This window comes from Lingula anatina, chromosome 6 (assembly GCF_051362555.1).
Source record: "Lingula anatina isolate TDL-2025a chromosome 6, LinAna3.0, whole genome shotgun sequence".
In the NCBI taxonomy this organism is placed as follows: domain Eukaryota; kingdom Metazoa; phylum Brachiopoda; class Lingulata; order Lingulida; family Lingulidae; genus Lingula; species Lingula anatina.
Genome location: NC_141772.1, coordinates 15,143,222 through 15,158,039, shown reverse-complemented (window position 1 = coordinate 15,158,039; position 14,818 = coordinate 15,143,222). Strand labels below are relative to the sequence as shown.

Here is a 14,818-nt window from a genome sequence, read left to right as displayed (position 1 = left end):
CGCTGCGGAACTACTGTTCACAAATTTACCGAATGGAAATTTCCAAATAAAAAATAAAATAATAAAATAGAGATCGAAGATTAACTATGGTGACAAATAACATGGTAGTTTATGATATTTTATTCAAAAACGTATTAGATAAGTATTAGTAACTGAAGTATTAATATCCAATAAGAAACTTTGACATAAGCAGTCCGTATAACTGTGTCAAGGTTCTCCGTGGGTCAACTTACGTGGTGGAGATAGTGCTGTTTATAAACTTTCAATCATTATATTCGCTTTCAAACATGCTCACAATGAAGTAAGCAATATGAAGCTTGGCTAGATGGGGTGAAAATCCTGGTATGTCTGCTCCTGGAGGACCAAACCATAAAGGAAGCGTAGGAGGAGTGTACTTTAAGAAAGGGAATAAATCTGTGCCGGGGAGGTGGGTCAGAGATTTTTTTCCATTTCGCGTTTGTCACAACATTTTACATTTGTCAAAGTTGTCATTAACAGTTGCACTTACTGCGGATAGTTATCTGCGTCGATATTCTGATATAATTTTGTGAAGTCAGCGATGTAAGAAATTTGAATAGAGGCCCGTTTTTCTTGACGTCACGAATCCGTTTTATTACACGAGTTGAGACTTGGGGAAACAGAGGTAATAAAATTTGAAGGGATTTTCCCCGAGTCATGATATAATTTGAATTGATAACTTAATTGTGTGTGTTGTGGTGTTGCAGAAGATATAGTAAGGTTATATTTTTTTCAAGTAAGAATGGCGCCATTTCTGTTAATTATTTATTTTGTCCCTGAGTTTTGATGCTTGTTTATAGGTGAAGAGTAAGATGCAAAAAGTATTTCAGAAACAGTGAAAATTTTAACTGTCTTTGAAACTTAGTTATCATATTTACTGTTTGCAGATTGTACATGATAATACCATGGAGATGCAATGCTTTATTAGGTTTTTTGTTGGGACTTTTGTCTAGAATGGTTTGTGGAACTTATTTATATATATATTTGTGGTTGTTTAATTTTAGCATCAAGCCAGTATATGGAGCACAGCATCCACCTATGCAAAGTAAACCAGCAAGGTGAGGTACAGAACTAGTCCTGAGGTGTCAAGATAAAACAGTTGTACTGTGATAACTATCTTTACACTTATGCCTAAGCCCATGTTAGAATTTGGACCTTTTACCAAACACTCAATATTATATGCGTATACTGCAAAAATTGTGCTAGTCTATCACTGTTAAGTCAGCAATATTTGATTTGTCTAAATATCTTTTATATCATATAAGCTACTGCTATGTATATAGAAAAGTAGAAGTTCTTTTGTCGATATGTTGAGATATGAACTGAAACTTTAGCCAAAAAGAACTTCTACATCTCTGTTGAAATTACAGTACATTGCTGATGAATCCTTTCCACATGTTTACTGGTACACACCTATAATGTATGTTGTTATACTTGTTATACACAGCATGCCAACCACACCCACAAAGAAAGGATCGAAGTCAAATGACTCCTTCCGAGATTATGAAAATAAAACCAGTGATGCCTGGGACGATGGCGATGATGACCTAGTCACAATGGCCAATGTGCAGTTATCTATGAAAGATGTGGAATCCACTGCCCTAACAGTCCTTCACAATCACAGCCAGTCTCAGCACAGGCTGCCTACCAATGGTGCTTCTAACAGGGGAGGGGGGACAGCAGGTAAGTCTGTGTGTGTGTGTGTGTGTGTGTGTGTGTGCATGTGTGTGTGTGCACGTGTGTATGGTTGGATTGATGTGTGATTGCTCTTTTAATTACAGGTATGCAGTGAGTGCATGTGGTTGTTTAAGCACGTGTTTAAGTGCATGTGTGTGCATGTTTATATAAGAAAGAAAGAGAGAGAGAGAGAGAATGTGTGTGTGTGTGTGTGTGTGTGTGTGTGTGTGTGTGTGTGTGTGTGTGTGTTTGCAAACATGTGAGTTTGTTTGACGGTTCTGCATGCGTGTAAGTATGTTTACGCCTCAATGCATGCTTCATTTGGATAAGACATCTGTCAATTTTCATTCTAATTCTTTGTTTTGCAAAATTGTGAAATTTTTAAAATACATGACCAGCAACTAAATGATAAATTCAGTAAAGAAAATGAAATTGACTGATTGAAAAAAAAGAATACTTCCCAAGTCCATTCTATTACAGCATCCCCTGTTCTATAAAATTGTTCAATGTCAGTGTATGTTATACTCCAGGATCCAGTCCCCCACGCTCTCAGCAGCACCACCATGCTCACACAGGGCCCGGGATTGGAGTACGGCTGGCACAGCATACCAGGAATGATGTCCCCAAGACACATGTCCGTCTTGCCCAAATGCCTGTGCCAGACAGGGAGGCCAGTAAGCTGGACAAGTTCCAGTCTGTGTTGTCAACTCCTAACATGAATTTAGGTAATGGTTGGAATGATCTGTTTAAGAATTGCTGTTAATGTACTACTATAGGGTGCCCTTAAAAATGCCATCTATACCAAAGAGTGTTGTTTTGTGCCAAAACATGCCCTAACGACAGAAAAAGTGCTTTGTCAAGAAATAAGAAATATCTTACAACTTTTCATTCAACTTTCAATAGTTCTGTTGAATTTTTTATCAGGAAGTCCTTATGAGCCAAAGTTTACATATGTTTAGTGAGACCTACCAAAGTTATCAGCTTTATTTATAAATGAATAAATGTGTATTTGACATAAGTTTAGCTCAAAGCTTTTCTTTATATATGAGGATATCAGACTCTTGTCTGTAAAGACAGGTTACAAGAAAACAAGTTTGAGAAATGCTCATTTTAGTTCTTCAATTTTTCAGATGAGCTAGCAAAATTGAGCTGGTCTGGCATTCCTAAAGCAGTGAGACCAGTCACTTGGAAAATTTTATCTGTGAGTGAAAGTATAAAACTGGTGAAGCATTTCAGTTTTGCTTTTGGGTTTCGTATTTTAAGCCTTAAAAATGTTCTTAACTTAAGTCATGAAATAAGTTGCAATTTGTCTTTTTTCGGCAGATGTAAATCAATTTTTTTTCTCTTTTTGATCTCCTAATTTGCAAAATTTGCCCTTCTCCACAAAAAAAAAAAAAAAATAAATAAATAAATAAATAAAAAAAAGAGAGAGAGAGAGAAAAAGAGAGAGAGAGATGGAAACAAAAGTTAACAAAATGTAGGGGAAAAATTCATTTAGTAATTTCACCATCAAAATTATCATAAAAAGACTGAATCTCCACATATTTTAATATTTCATTTCCAGGGTTATCTCCCAGGCAGTATAGACAGAAGGGATCCCACATTACAGAGGAAGAGAAAAGAATACTTTGGCTTTATAGAGCAATATTTTGACACGCGGCACTCAGAGCCACACGCGAACACATTTAGGCAGGTGAGTAGAAAGGTCAAGGTCACAATGGGTCAAGGTCATGAAGAATTGAATTGTCTTTAGGTTAACATAGCGGTTAAGCTCCTGTTTATGGAGTTAGGCACAGTTGATAAGCAGGTTTATAGTATAAATTTTCAGTTGGTTTGATTGAATCCTCATCAAGTCTGCTAAATGGTGGTTTTAGGATTGTTGGGTATGGTTGATTTTATAGTTCATGTAGCAATCTTAACTTGTTATATTGTGTATTATATTGGTTGCACTCCCGAGTTCTGTTACAACGTGTAGCAGCTGTAGGTAGCTTTATTATGGGATCTCTAGAATGGATGATTTGCACTTAAATATAATTCAGTTAAATTTACCTACTATTAGTAGATTTTAATCATATTTGCACAGGAGAGAGATATTTATGTTAAAGTACAATGTTGTGGATCAGTATTTGAAATTTCTTTTTTATTATTGATTGTTGATCATAGAAAATTATTTATTAAGGAACATTTTTAAGTTTGCAATATCCTAGCAACAATTGAGTGGTTTTGGGTAAGTATTAGTGTATGCTTTGATAGGTCTCACTGGCATCAGTGGTAGGAAAATCTGGAAGGGTGTAAAAAGTTAATTAAATGTTCACAGTGATCTATAAATTGCTACATTATGTCTCGATTTATTTAAACTCTTTGGGTGATTTATTGAAATCTGATTTCACATTTGAATCCTAGCTGGTTTGATTTCAGTATTTGCCCAATATGTTTCATGATTCACTGGGATCCACTGTGTATTCTAAATACTGATTTGTATTATCTGCAATGAGTAGCGCAGTGCGTTTTTGCCCTCTTTCTGTCCACAGATCCATATAGACATCCCTCGGATGAATCCTTTAATACCCCTGTTTCAACAGACAGTAGTGCAAGAGGTAAGGGGAACAGGAAAGTACCTGAAGGAACCACTGGCAGTAGAATAGAGTCTAGGCTATTTTTGATGCATCTGGACGGGACAAGAATCATCCAATGGAAAACACGATGGCATTATATTTAGAAACCATTGTTTTTTTGAGGTTTGGCATGACCAGAATTGGATTTAGCAAAATTGATAAAGTTTTTTTTTGATGCTGTCTTGACCTTTGGATGTATATTTGGGAACAGATCATCAACAAGTGGTCGAAAATGAAATAACCTTGTATTACACCAACTGTTTCCTCCCATGATCCTGCTCCCAAAATGGCTTCAGATCTGCAGAAACAGTGGTGCCATCTAGGGTTATTTCAGCCAGCACAGCTCTGCCACTGTGTTGGTGATGCTACCAAAGCAGGGGGCTGTTTCACAAAAAGTCTCTAAAGTTTGGGGGCTTAGCTTAGACTGCTAAACTTGGATAGCTGACTATGGAAAGATAACTATAAAACAAACTTGGTCTTTGTGCATTTTACCAAATGCCGATGTAGTTTGGATTACTGGAAAAAATCAAGGCCAAAACACAACAGGATTAACTCTTGGAGTTACAGGGGGGAAATGGAAAGCAGCATTTTTTTTTTTCTTAGCAGTCTTTGCCAAAACTTTTTTATCTTAGCAGTTTTGTGAAGCAGCCCTACTGGTGGAGATTTTGTTGTGAAGCATGACTGTTGTATCCTTCCTTATTTCTTTAGATACAAAAAGATAGTAACAGGATGGTCAACGTTTTAGAATTGACCCGGGAAAAGACTGTACAGGAGGTGGGTATGTGGTGGGATGTGTATACACATTAAAACAGTTTGGGAAATTAGGGACCATTTCACGTTCAAGACTTTCAGTTGTAGGTGGCAGCACTGTAGATTTTACTCGCTTCAATTTTCAAAAGCTGGAGTGTTCTTAATTTTGCTCTTTATAAGAGCAGTTGCTGATAGTTTTTTGGTAAGAATGTTTGCTTTCAGCAGCATCTTTACTGAATGATGTTTTGTCAAAATTGATAACAAATTTAATTTTTTTTACTTGATCAAATGACAATAAGCCTAAATATTAGGGATCCCTCAACTCTTCTGGAAAAGCTGAAAAATTTGTGCTGGAAAGTAAACTTGGGATATTTGGTTTTAGAAAATCCATTTCTTCTTTATCACTGGTAATTGGTGTTGAACACTTTCTAACTATTACAAAAGAGATATTTTAATTAAAATTAAAATCACATGGGAAAAACTATATATATAAATAGATTTAAAAAAATGTTCCAAAGAGAATTAAAACTTATTCCATGGAACTATCTTGTGGATGCCTTACTTGGGATTGTAATTTGTAGAAATATTATTGAATAACTCCATAATACTTGAATTTGCTTTTGAATTAATTTTTAACCTTAAAAATTGAGTTTACCTTCCCAGCTCTTTTTCTTACCACAAATGTTTGTTTCCGATTCCTCTTGCTTTTGATTATCTTTCTTGATATCTTTAAACATGCGTTAAGTAGCTTTATTTTGTTGTCATAAGACTAAGAAAAAATCTTAATATATATTTTTTACATTTTTATCATAACCTTGAGTTAACCTCTGTGGACCTTGTAATAGTTTAAAATTTAGTCTGAAATTTTCCAAACATAAGAACAATATTCACTTATTTAGGACACAACTTTCATGAAAAGTAACAAGGTTGCCATGTCTGTGCAGTATAATTTTATTTTTATAATTTAAACTTGGCATTCTTTCAACATGAAAAATGACGCTATTACTGTTATTGTTATGATAGATGATGTTTTTGTTTGTTCCAGATATTTGAGCGTGTGTTATTTATCTGGGCTATCAGGCACCCAGCTAGTGGCTATGTGCAAGGAATGAATGATCTGGTAACCCCCTTCTTTGTTGTATTTCTAACAGAATGGATAGAGAATGGTGAGTATTGGGATAACACACAGAATGTAAAAAATTGAAATTGAAAAAAAAAAAGCCACTTTTTGTCAGATTTGGCATAAGTAAGAAAATTAAAAGCATTTTACTTTCTCCGTTTGAAAATGTTCTGTGAGCCATATCTCTGTCTTCACATCCTGCAAAGCTACTTATCTTTTCAATTACCTTTTAAAATGATCCTTAATCCTCCTGTGACTTCAGATATAGAAACAGAGAACGCAGATTTGAATGAGTTGCCAAAGGAGAAACTGGAGGAGATTGAGGCAGACAGTTTCTGGTGTATGTCCAAGCTGTTAGATGGCATCCAGGACTGCTACACCTTTGCCCAGCCAGGAATACAACTCAAAGTGAACAGATTACAGGAGCTGATTAAGAGGATAGATGGTAAAATGGCTTGTTCTTAAAGAGGACTGGTGGCTCTTCTTATTTTGAAATGTTACTGTTAAATAGATCTTCGTGTTTATTTCAGTGTGTGACTTACTTAAAATGATGCTGCAATTGATATGTACAGTTATGCCATAAAGTGAATCATATCTCTGACATATTTTTGTAAGTTTTGCTGCGAGAGACTTAAATGAAAATAAAGCAATAACCTGTTCATCTATTGCTATTTACAAGCATAGTAGAAATATCTCTTAGAGCTGACTTCTCTTGTGGAAAGTTATATTATTAAGTATTTTTCTCAAAGATGAAGATTATGTTTATGTTGACATTAATATTTCTTTCCACTTTGATCTTAGATCCTCTGCTCAAAATAAAATAAAATCGACATAAACATTTCTTTCCACCTCAATTCCAGCTCCCCTGCATGCTCACTTAATGAACAACCATGTGGAATACCTGCAGTTTGCATTTCGCTGGATGAACAATCTTCTGATGAGGGAGATGCCACTCCGCTGTATTATACGACTGTGGGATACGTATCTGGTGAGTTGGTAACATTGCATTTATTTTCCTGGAAATAAGTCTTATTGTTTATTACTGTAATAGTTGTCATTGGTTAGATTAAAATTATCTGCAGTGTGTTTTTTTGTGGAATGGGAAATTTATGAATGTCACAAATTAAGACACCATTTAGAGTGAAGTAACGCAAATGAATATGTCTATGTGATATAACGAATTAAAATTTGACCATTTAAAATGGCTGGAACTGTGAAACACCAAATTTATAGTAGACAGCACAGTTCCTATTTTGTATCTCCAGATATGTTTTTGATGGCCATTTTGAAAAAAAATGTCACCTGGGGTCAGCACCTGCTTGTTCCAATATATTAATATTTGGGTTATAAGCTTTCATGCTGCTGTCACAAAAGAGAACAATTGGCCTCTATTTATAACAGGACTATTTGCATGAATCAGTATTTATTGAGATGAATGTCATGTATTCTGTGTTGGACAATTTAATCATTAGCTATGCATGTTTTTTTCAATAAGGGAATAGTTTCATTTATCATGTATTCTATGTTCCCAGGCTGAGCCAGAAGGATTTTCTGCCTTCCACTTGTATGTGTGTGCAGCACTCATATGCAGGTTCTCCCAGGAAATCAAAAGTGAAAAAGATTTTCAGGTGAGCACAGTTATATGATGTATGAAAGGGCTAAACACCCCTTCCACCCATCTCTTCCTCTTTTCTCTTTAAGGTGTTGTATTTGTAGCAGCTTAAATATTATCTCAAATATGAAGTCTTGTAAACAAACAAATAATCAACAGTGGCCCGCCTTTGCTTTTTCAGGGTATAATGATGTTTCTTCAGAATTTGCCCACCCATCACTGGCAAAACCAAGACATTGGACTGCTACTTGCAGAGGCCTATAAACTCAAATACATGTTTGCTGATGCTCCGCAACATTTGAGAAAACAATGACCAAATGATAGCGAGGACAAATGTCCTGTTTGAAATTGAGGGATTTTATGCCGCATTTACACACTATTAAATGGTTTGCTTGGATCGGACCAAGTTGACCGGGGAATGTGAGGAAGGCAGAATTTTGAAGCTATTTCGGCAGTAAGGAATTATGAGTTACTGCACGAGATAAAGAAGTCGACTTATTTACCAAGCAATTTATTCAAGTACACCAGTTGATATGACCATAGTGTTAAATGCCTTGTGTAATTGCCCTGTCCTTGACAAGCCTGAAGCAAATGGGGGTACACTGTGGAAGATTAACAGCATGAAACTTTCCATATGCATTTTGTTTGATTCACATTTCAACACAACAGTTGCTGTAAAACTGGCAACTCATTATAATCCTATTTTATGGGTTGATTGATTGATAAACTGAACATCCAAGAGAAATTTCACTCAAGTTTTGATTTGATGATGTTGTGAAATGTGGAGGTATAAGTTGAAGTATTAACTAAATTTGGAGAGGAAAGTTGAATACGATCATGCATTATTAGTACCACCAGCGTGTACGCTGGCGGTACTCATGGTTTTAGTCCCGACCCGTATCGTACGGCTCCGTAAGCTCCGCCGGCTCCGTGAGCTCCGCCGGCTCTGCAGGGTGGCGTGGGATACAAGTCACCGTTACCGCTTCTCCTCCTAGACTGCATGGGCTTGTGTCCCCATCTCTTGGATTTAGGTCACATATAATCTCAACTTGAACCCCCTGGTTTTTTTGTCTCGATCGGTGCAATTGCCTGGGCATGACGCTCGTTGAAATGCACCCTAGTCAGAATTTTTGAAAATTCAATGCTATATATCTCCCAAACTGAAGGAATTATGGGAAAAATTAATATAGAAGTCTGACCGAAAGTCACATATGAGGATTCCAAATATGCCCTTGGATTTGACCTTTGACCTTTATTTCAAGGTCAAACAGGCCAAAATTTTCAAAAAAAGGGAATTTTTTACGAAAAAAAAATTATTTGTGCTGATATTCAGAAACTACGCAGACCTAACCTCTAATATTTTTGGTAGTTGTTACCCTTCAGGTTATCTTTCATCTCTGTGAGTTTTGAGTCAATCGATGCATTTTCATGGGAGCAGCGGCCATTAGATGCTGAAACATAAAACTCTCTCTAATTCTGGAGTCGTTAATGCTAGAGACCTCTTGTTTTTTGCATTTGATAGAGCATGTCAAGCCCAACACTGAGGGTGGTCTCCGTTTTTTTGTTTTCCATATGGTTCACGAGTTATGCTGTATCAAAAAGTACATTCCTACTTTTCACCATTAACTGAAGTTTGAAAATTTTTAGTCTCTTATATCTCCAAAACTAGAAGAGTTGGGTCAATAGTTACTATTGAAGTTGAATAGGAAGTCATATACTGGCAATTTAACTGTGACCTTGAAATTGACCTTTGACCTACTTTTCACCATGGACTGAACTTTGCAACTTTTTTCAGTGCTTATACTTTCAAAACTGGCAAAGATATGCCCATAGTTAGTACCACCAGTGTGTAAGCTGGGGGTATTCGTGGTTTTAGTACTAACCCATATCGTACGGCTCCGCAGGGTGGCGTGGGATAAAAGGCACCATTACCAATTATCCTCCTAGATCGCAAAAAAGGGAATTTCTGCAAAAAGATATTTGTTTGTGCCAATGTTCAGAAACTAAGCAGACCTTAGCTCTCATATTATACTGAGGGGTTACAATTGCAGACTGCTTTAATGTGTGGAAGTTCGGGGTCAATCGGTGCATTTTCATGGGAAAAGCAGCCATTAGATGCCAAAACAGAAAATAAAAAAAAAAAACACCTTGTTTACTACATTTCCTGCAGCTTGTCACCCACAACCATACAGGTGGGGCCCCACTTTCTTTTTCTTTCCCATACAAATGCGCTTACCCCAGCTGGTGGTACAATATCAGGAGGCGGTATCGCCTCTCTGATCCTCTAGTTTAAAAATAATATTTGTTACTGAGGGGACTGGCAATTATTACTGATAAAACAGAAGCTATCCTAATGTGCTGCCTTACGGTGCAGCCCATTTTCTTGATGAGAAATAAAATTACCCTGACTTAAAAAGTCTGGTGTATTTTAAAGCGAAGGAATTTGAACCAAGATGCAAAAACTGTTGGAGACCTGCAGCAGAAGTTTGTGAAATGTGCAAAAAAAAAAAAAAAAAAAATGATTGACTTGAGATAAATGTCATGTTCATCCAAAATATTGATGGTAAAATTGATTGAAATCGTCATTAAAACCCATTACATATACTCAAAGGCCATGATATATTGATCTAGAATTGGTTCTTAATTCAATTTAAGAACCTGTGTTATGCAAAATTTGCATCAGTAAAATATTTGTTTGCTTTTGACTAAAACTAGCTAAGAAATGGAGGAGGGGTGAGAAGAGCGAGAGAATAATTATTTTGTCATTTTTGAAACTAAAGCTTGGCACAGGTTGAGGGGACTTCTCGTATTTGAGGATGTGAAACACTTGGTGCAATGATGAATTGGAATTGTTATTAGTTAGTGCCTTTGACATGTTCATGATGTTTTGTAATGAAATCATTTGTTAGAACTGCTAATGAATAGAAACAGAACAGTTTATTTTTTCTTTCTGTACAATAAAGGAGGCAGTGAGTGGGAGTAAGCCTCCTTTTTCTTCTAAAACAACCTTGTACTTATATTTCAGAGGCATGTCGGGGTCTTACAAATAAATAACAGGCCATTGCTACTCAAAATTTTGTTTTCAAGGATGCAATCAGAACCATACTATACTAAACTTGGTTTGTATGTATACTGTAACTTGATAGTGTAGTAGGCAGTTAGTAACAGAACATTGTTGAACAGGAGGAGCTCAGAAAATTAAGTTCCATTTCTGTGTTATTTTCCACCCAAATGCCATGAACAGACCTATGGAAATTAAAATTAGATTGATCAACATGCAGTATTCCCTTAAAAGTAATTTCTAAGTGTCTTGAGGTGCAATTTTAAACTAAATGAAATTTCATGCAATGATGGATGTCTGCAAGAACCAATTGCTGCAATTTTGTAAGATCTGGGTTAGATATTTTACTTTGGAGATTTTCTGACATCCTGTTAGTCTGATGGTGTAAACTTCAGTTAAAAATGATACAAGACCAGTGAAAGCAAGAGTAGACAACTTCAGAAATTAATTTGCTGCTAAGTTTAATTTGCTGCTTGTATTAGTAATGATTCTATCAACTTCTTGGGTATGCATTTCTTCCATCAGAGGGTCATGATATGATTGATATATCTTCTTTGTACAAGTTGAATGAACAAAATAAAAAGAAAATGATCTGTTTTTAAAAATTCATTTATTACACTATTTGATGTGGTGTACATTCAACATGTCATAGTAATAATACCAATGTTCTAGTCCACATTTTGACCTGAGCTACACATCTGGAACAAACTTTTATAAAAAGTTATGCAAGCAAAACCCAAAACGGGACTGAAATCCACTGGTGCTTTTCTTCACTTGTAAAAATGCTGGATTGTTTTTATTCTTTCCTATAAGTAAACCAGCTTACAATTATTTCTACTTCAAGTCTAGGGTTCAACCACAATGGAGAAACTATCAAATTAGAACCTTCTAAAGGAAAAATTGTAAAGAAGTTGGAAAACCATCTGTGCCTTGGGACCAGTCCCCACCCCTTATAAATGTTAATTTCATTTTTTTTTTTTTATAAAGCAAATTTGAGTTGGACAATGCCTCTTTTAGAGGTAATGGAATACTCGCCTCGGTTATCAGCATACCAAACCCTTGTGTCTAGAATTCACAGTGACTTGGAAACTGCAGGTGGATATGCTGATAGAGTGCAATGTTCCGAAGACTTCTGAAACTTGGGGGTGAAACCAAGATGAAGCAGGAACTGGTCTTCAAAACAGATGTTTCTCACCATTTTGTGAGTGTGCAACACACAAGCTAGTAACTGGTAAAATGCCTGGCAGAAGAATGAGGGGCAGAAATAATTTTCACATTAAAATGAAAAGATTATTATCTTTGGCCTAACTCACATAATGCACACTTCACATGAACTGATAAGAAAAGTCTCTAAAGCTTTAATACCATTGCTAATCAACAATCCTATGGTGGATTTTCCTAACAATAAAACACTGAACGATCAAGTAATAATAATAATAATAAACATTGTAATATGTTAACAAGAAGGTCTGGTGTAGATTACAAAAAGAAGTGTACACATCACACAAAAATTACTCATTTATTACACCAAGATCAAAAAGTCCTACACTTGTTTAAAATCCCCTGTAGTATTTACAAAGCTAGACAGGTAGAACTTGTATAAAACTTCAAAATAGGGGTACTACTGGAGTCCAAGATGAACCAACTGATATGGTAGCCCTACAAACTATGGCATATACTTTACAAATACCCACAACCAACTATATGACCTCTTTGATACTACAATTCCTCTTACGTTACTTTATGTTACTTTTTTCCACTCCAATATAAAGGACCTGAGTGTCCTTATCTGTCAAGTTATTCTCATTTTATGTTTCGAGTTCAAACTAATTCTATATTATTTATACCAGATATCTAGGGATATCAATTACACATTTACCATAGAAAAAAATGTAACAGGAACACCAATGTCTGCAACAGCATGGACATAAGGGGACATGCAGGAAAGGTGAAAAGAAATGGAAATTAAATCCTAAAATCATAAGCTGTACTGAAACTCCCCCTCCCTTCCCTGATTTCCAATAGAAGAAAATTTGACTCCTTAAAGATTTAACTGTTTCTTGAAAAGCAGTGCTCATGCAATTATTTTTGGCTGTTGTTACCTTTCAGAGCAAAAAATGTTTTTTATTTTTATATAAGTATTATTTCAATGCACTTGAAATGTATTGTTCAAGTAAATATTGAGTTTTGCAAAGGTGGTGTGTGCAACTTTCATATGAATGTGATAATTCTAAACATTTTTTCTAGACAACAGTCTAATAATAATAACTATAAATTAAAAATCATGACAAACATTTTATCAAAGCTTTTTTTTCCAATAAATGATTGTTTCAAGATAAACAAAAATTGATGAGTTTAACTGCTACAAACCAAACAGAAAATCAATAAAACCCTTTTCTTTTATAACTTATGTTTCCAAACTAGATCACTAAGATGAAACAATCGAAAATGACAGACATTTATAACAATGGGGTCAAATCCTGCATAACCCCTTCCCATCCTATTCTTTATACACATTAAACATGTCAACTTTTTAATTACATGGGTTTGTTATGTTAACATATTTAGTTGGCTTATAAAAACACTCAATTATTTACAAGAAGAAATCACCATCTGCTAGCTACAATAAGATAACAATTGCACACCGTAATAGGTGCACAACTTCGGGACTGATGTAAAATGTTTCCTTACTTTACTTGTGACAGAAAGAGAGAGAGAAAGTAGAGAGGTGTAATTTTCTTCTTAAAAAGGAAAGATCAACAAACACATTCAAATTCCATTTTTAACAGGGTTATAAAAAAAAAAAAGAGACATGTATAAGACCAACCTCCTGAGGTCTCGGCACGCATGGAGGAAAAAAACACAGCAAACATTCAAACTTTTCAAACCTATCTTACACCTGGTTTATATCGTCTTAATAACAAGGGTGTATTAGCATAGGCATTTGCATCAATATAAGAAGGAAGAGCAGAAGAGGCCTTCCCTCTGGTTCAATACTGCATCAACTCTAGCTAACTAAAACAGTTATATCAACCAACCCTTAGCTATACAAATATTATTTACTATGGTGTGAACCAACATTTGATCAAATTTTTAATTCTCACATTTTTAAATCAGAATTTAAAAAAAAAAACTTAATATGTTCACAAATAAAAAAAAAACACTGGATTATTCTTAACCTTCTCAATGTTTTTAAAGACTACACTTTCCTTTTTAAAGAACTAATGCCATTAAATCTGACAATGACCAGAAAACAAAATATTCAAAAATGACTTGCAAATGTACAAGCATTTAACTCAGGTTCTTAGAAATATGGGCTATAAATAAGGAAGGAAAGAAAAAAAAGCAACATCAATAATGAAGCAGGGTTTCACTGCATGCAATCTACAACATTGCGAGAATGGCCTCTTTAATAAATTAAATTGTGTCTCAATTCAAGCAGTCAACAGCCCAGGTACATATTTACACTGAATAGTGCTAATTGTTTCATTCACTCAGTCCCACGTATCTGGCAATGTACACCAGTGAATACTTACAAAGGTATGGGACTCATACCAAATAACTAAAATCAATTTAAAACTCAAATGATCAAATTCAGATGCAATTCAGTAATAATTTTGTGCTTGGGTTTTTTGCAAACTTCAAATTCTTTCACAAAGCCCCGTAAAAACTCAGCACTAAGATTTAAAGGGGATCTAATAAGTTATCACTTGTACTCTACACAAGGAGGCTGCCCTCATAAGGCGGTTTCACCCTGCGCTGTTTTCACGTTACTTGAGAAAGTGGCCCCTCCAGGGCCATCTACAGACATTGACCGCGAGGTTTGTTTCCGGTACGCTGGTTTTAACAGAATAGAAGGTTGCGAAGTGTCGGCAGGAACGCGGAAAGCGTTGACGACACGCATCTGAAATCAAAGAGAAAATAAAACAGAATCAGATGCTGCAAGACACTGTGTGAAGACAACA

General features: G+C 35.5%; 2 protein-coding genes across 11 annotated transcripts in view; one reads left to right on the top strand and one right to left on the bottom strand.

Annotated features, from left to right (window-relative positions):
• The first annotated feature begins 183 nt into the window (after positions 1–183).
• Positions 184–8,639, top strand: LOC106152335 (TBC1 domain family member 22B-like). Of its 3 annotated transcripts, XM_087015117.1 has the most exons (13): positions 184–427; positions 1,023–1,076; positions 1,466–1,701; positions 2,226–2,420; positions 2,826–2,896; positions 3,260–3,388; positions 4,227–4,292; positions 5,019–5,084; positions 6,106–6,226; positions 6,443–6,625; positions 7,041–7,168; positions 7,713–7,808; positions 7,974–8,639. In XM_087015117.1, exons 1-13 carry the CDS (start codon positions 345–347, stop codon positions 8,103–8,105), a joined length of 1,560 nt encoding a protein of 519 aa, XP_086871243.1. In that variant the 5' UTR covers positions 184–344; the 3' UTR covers positions 8,106–8,639. The 3 variants fall into 3 exon arrangements, with proteins under 3 accessions (XP_086871243.1, XP_086871245.1, XP_086871244.1); XM_087015119.1 differs by lacking the exon at positions 4,227–4,292; XM_087015118.1 differs by lacking the exon at positions 5,019–5,084 and having other exon boundaries at positions 185–427.
• Positions 8,640–11,444: 2,805 nt separating this feature from the next.
• The window catches only part of LOC106152336 (plasma membrane calcium-transporting ATPase 2), an 89,014-nt gene continuing 85,640 nt past the window's right edge, over positions 11,445–14,818 (bottom strand). For 7 of the 8 annotated variants that reach the window (XM_087015113.1, XM_087015114.1, XM_087015115.1 and 4 more), the window contains one exon: positions 14,591–14,757. Coding sequence is in view for 1 of the 8 variants with exons in the window: in XM_087015116.1 (XP_086871242.1) it covers positions 14,590–14,757 (168 nt within the window). In the remaining 7 variants the exon portion in view is untranslated. Of the gene's footprint in view, positions 14,758–14,818 lie in introns of all 8 variants that reach the window. The other variant, XM_087015116.1, reaches the window with a different exon arrangement.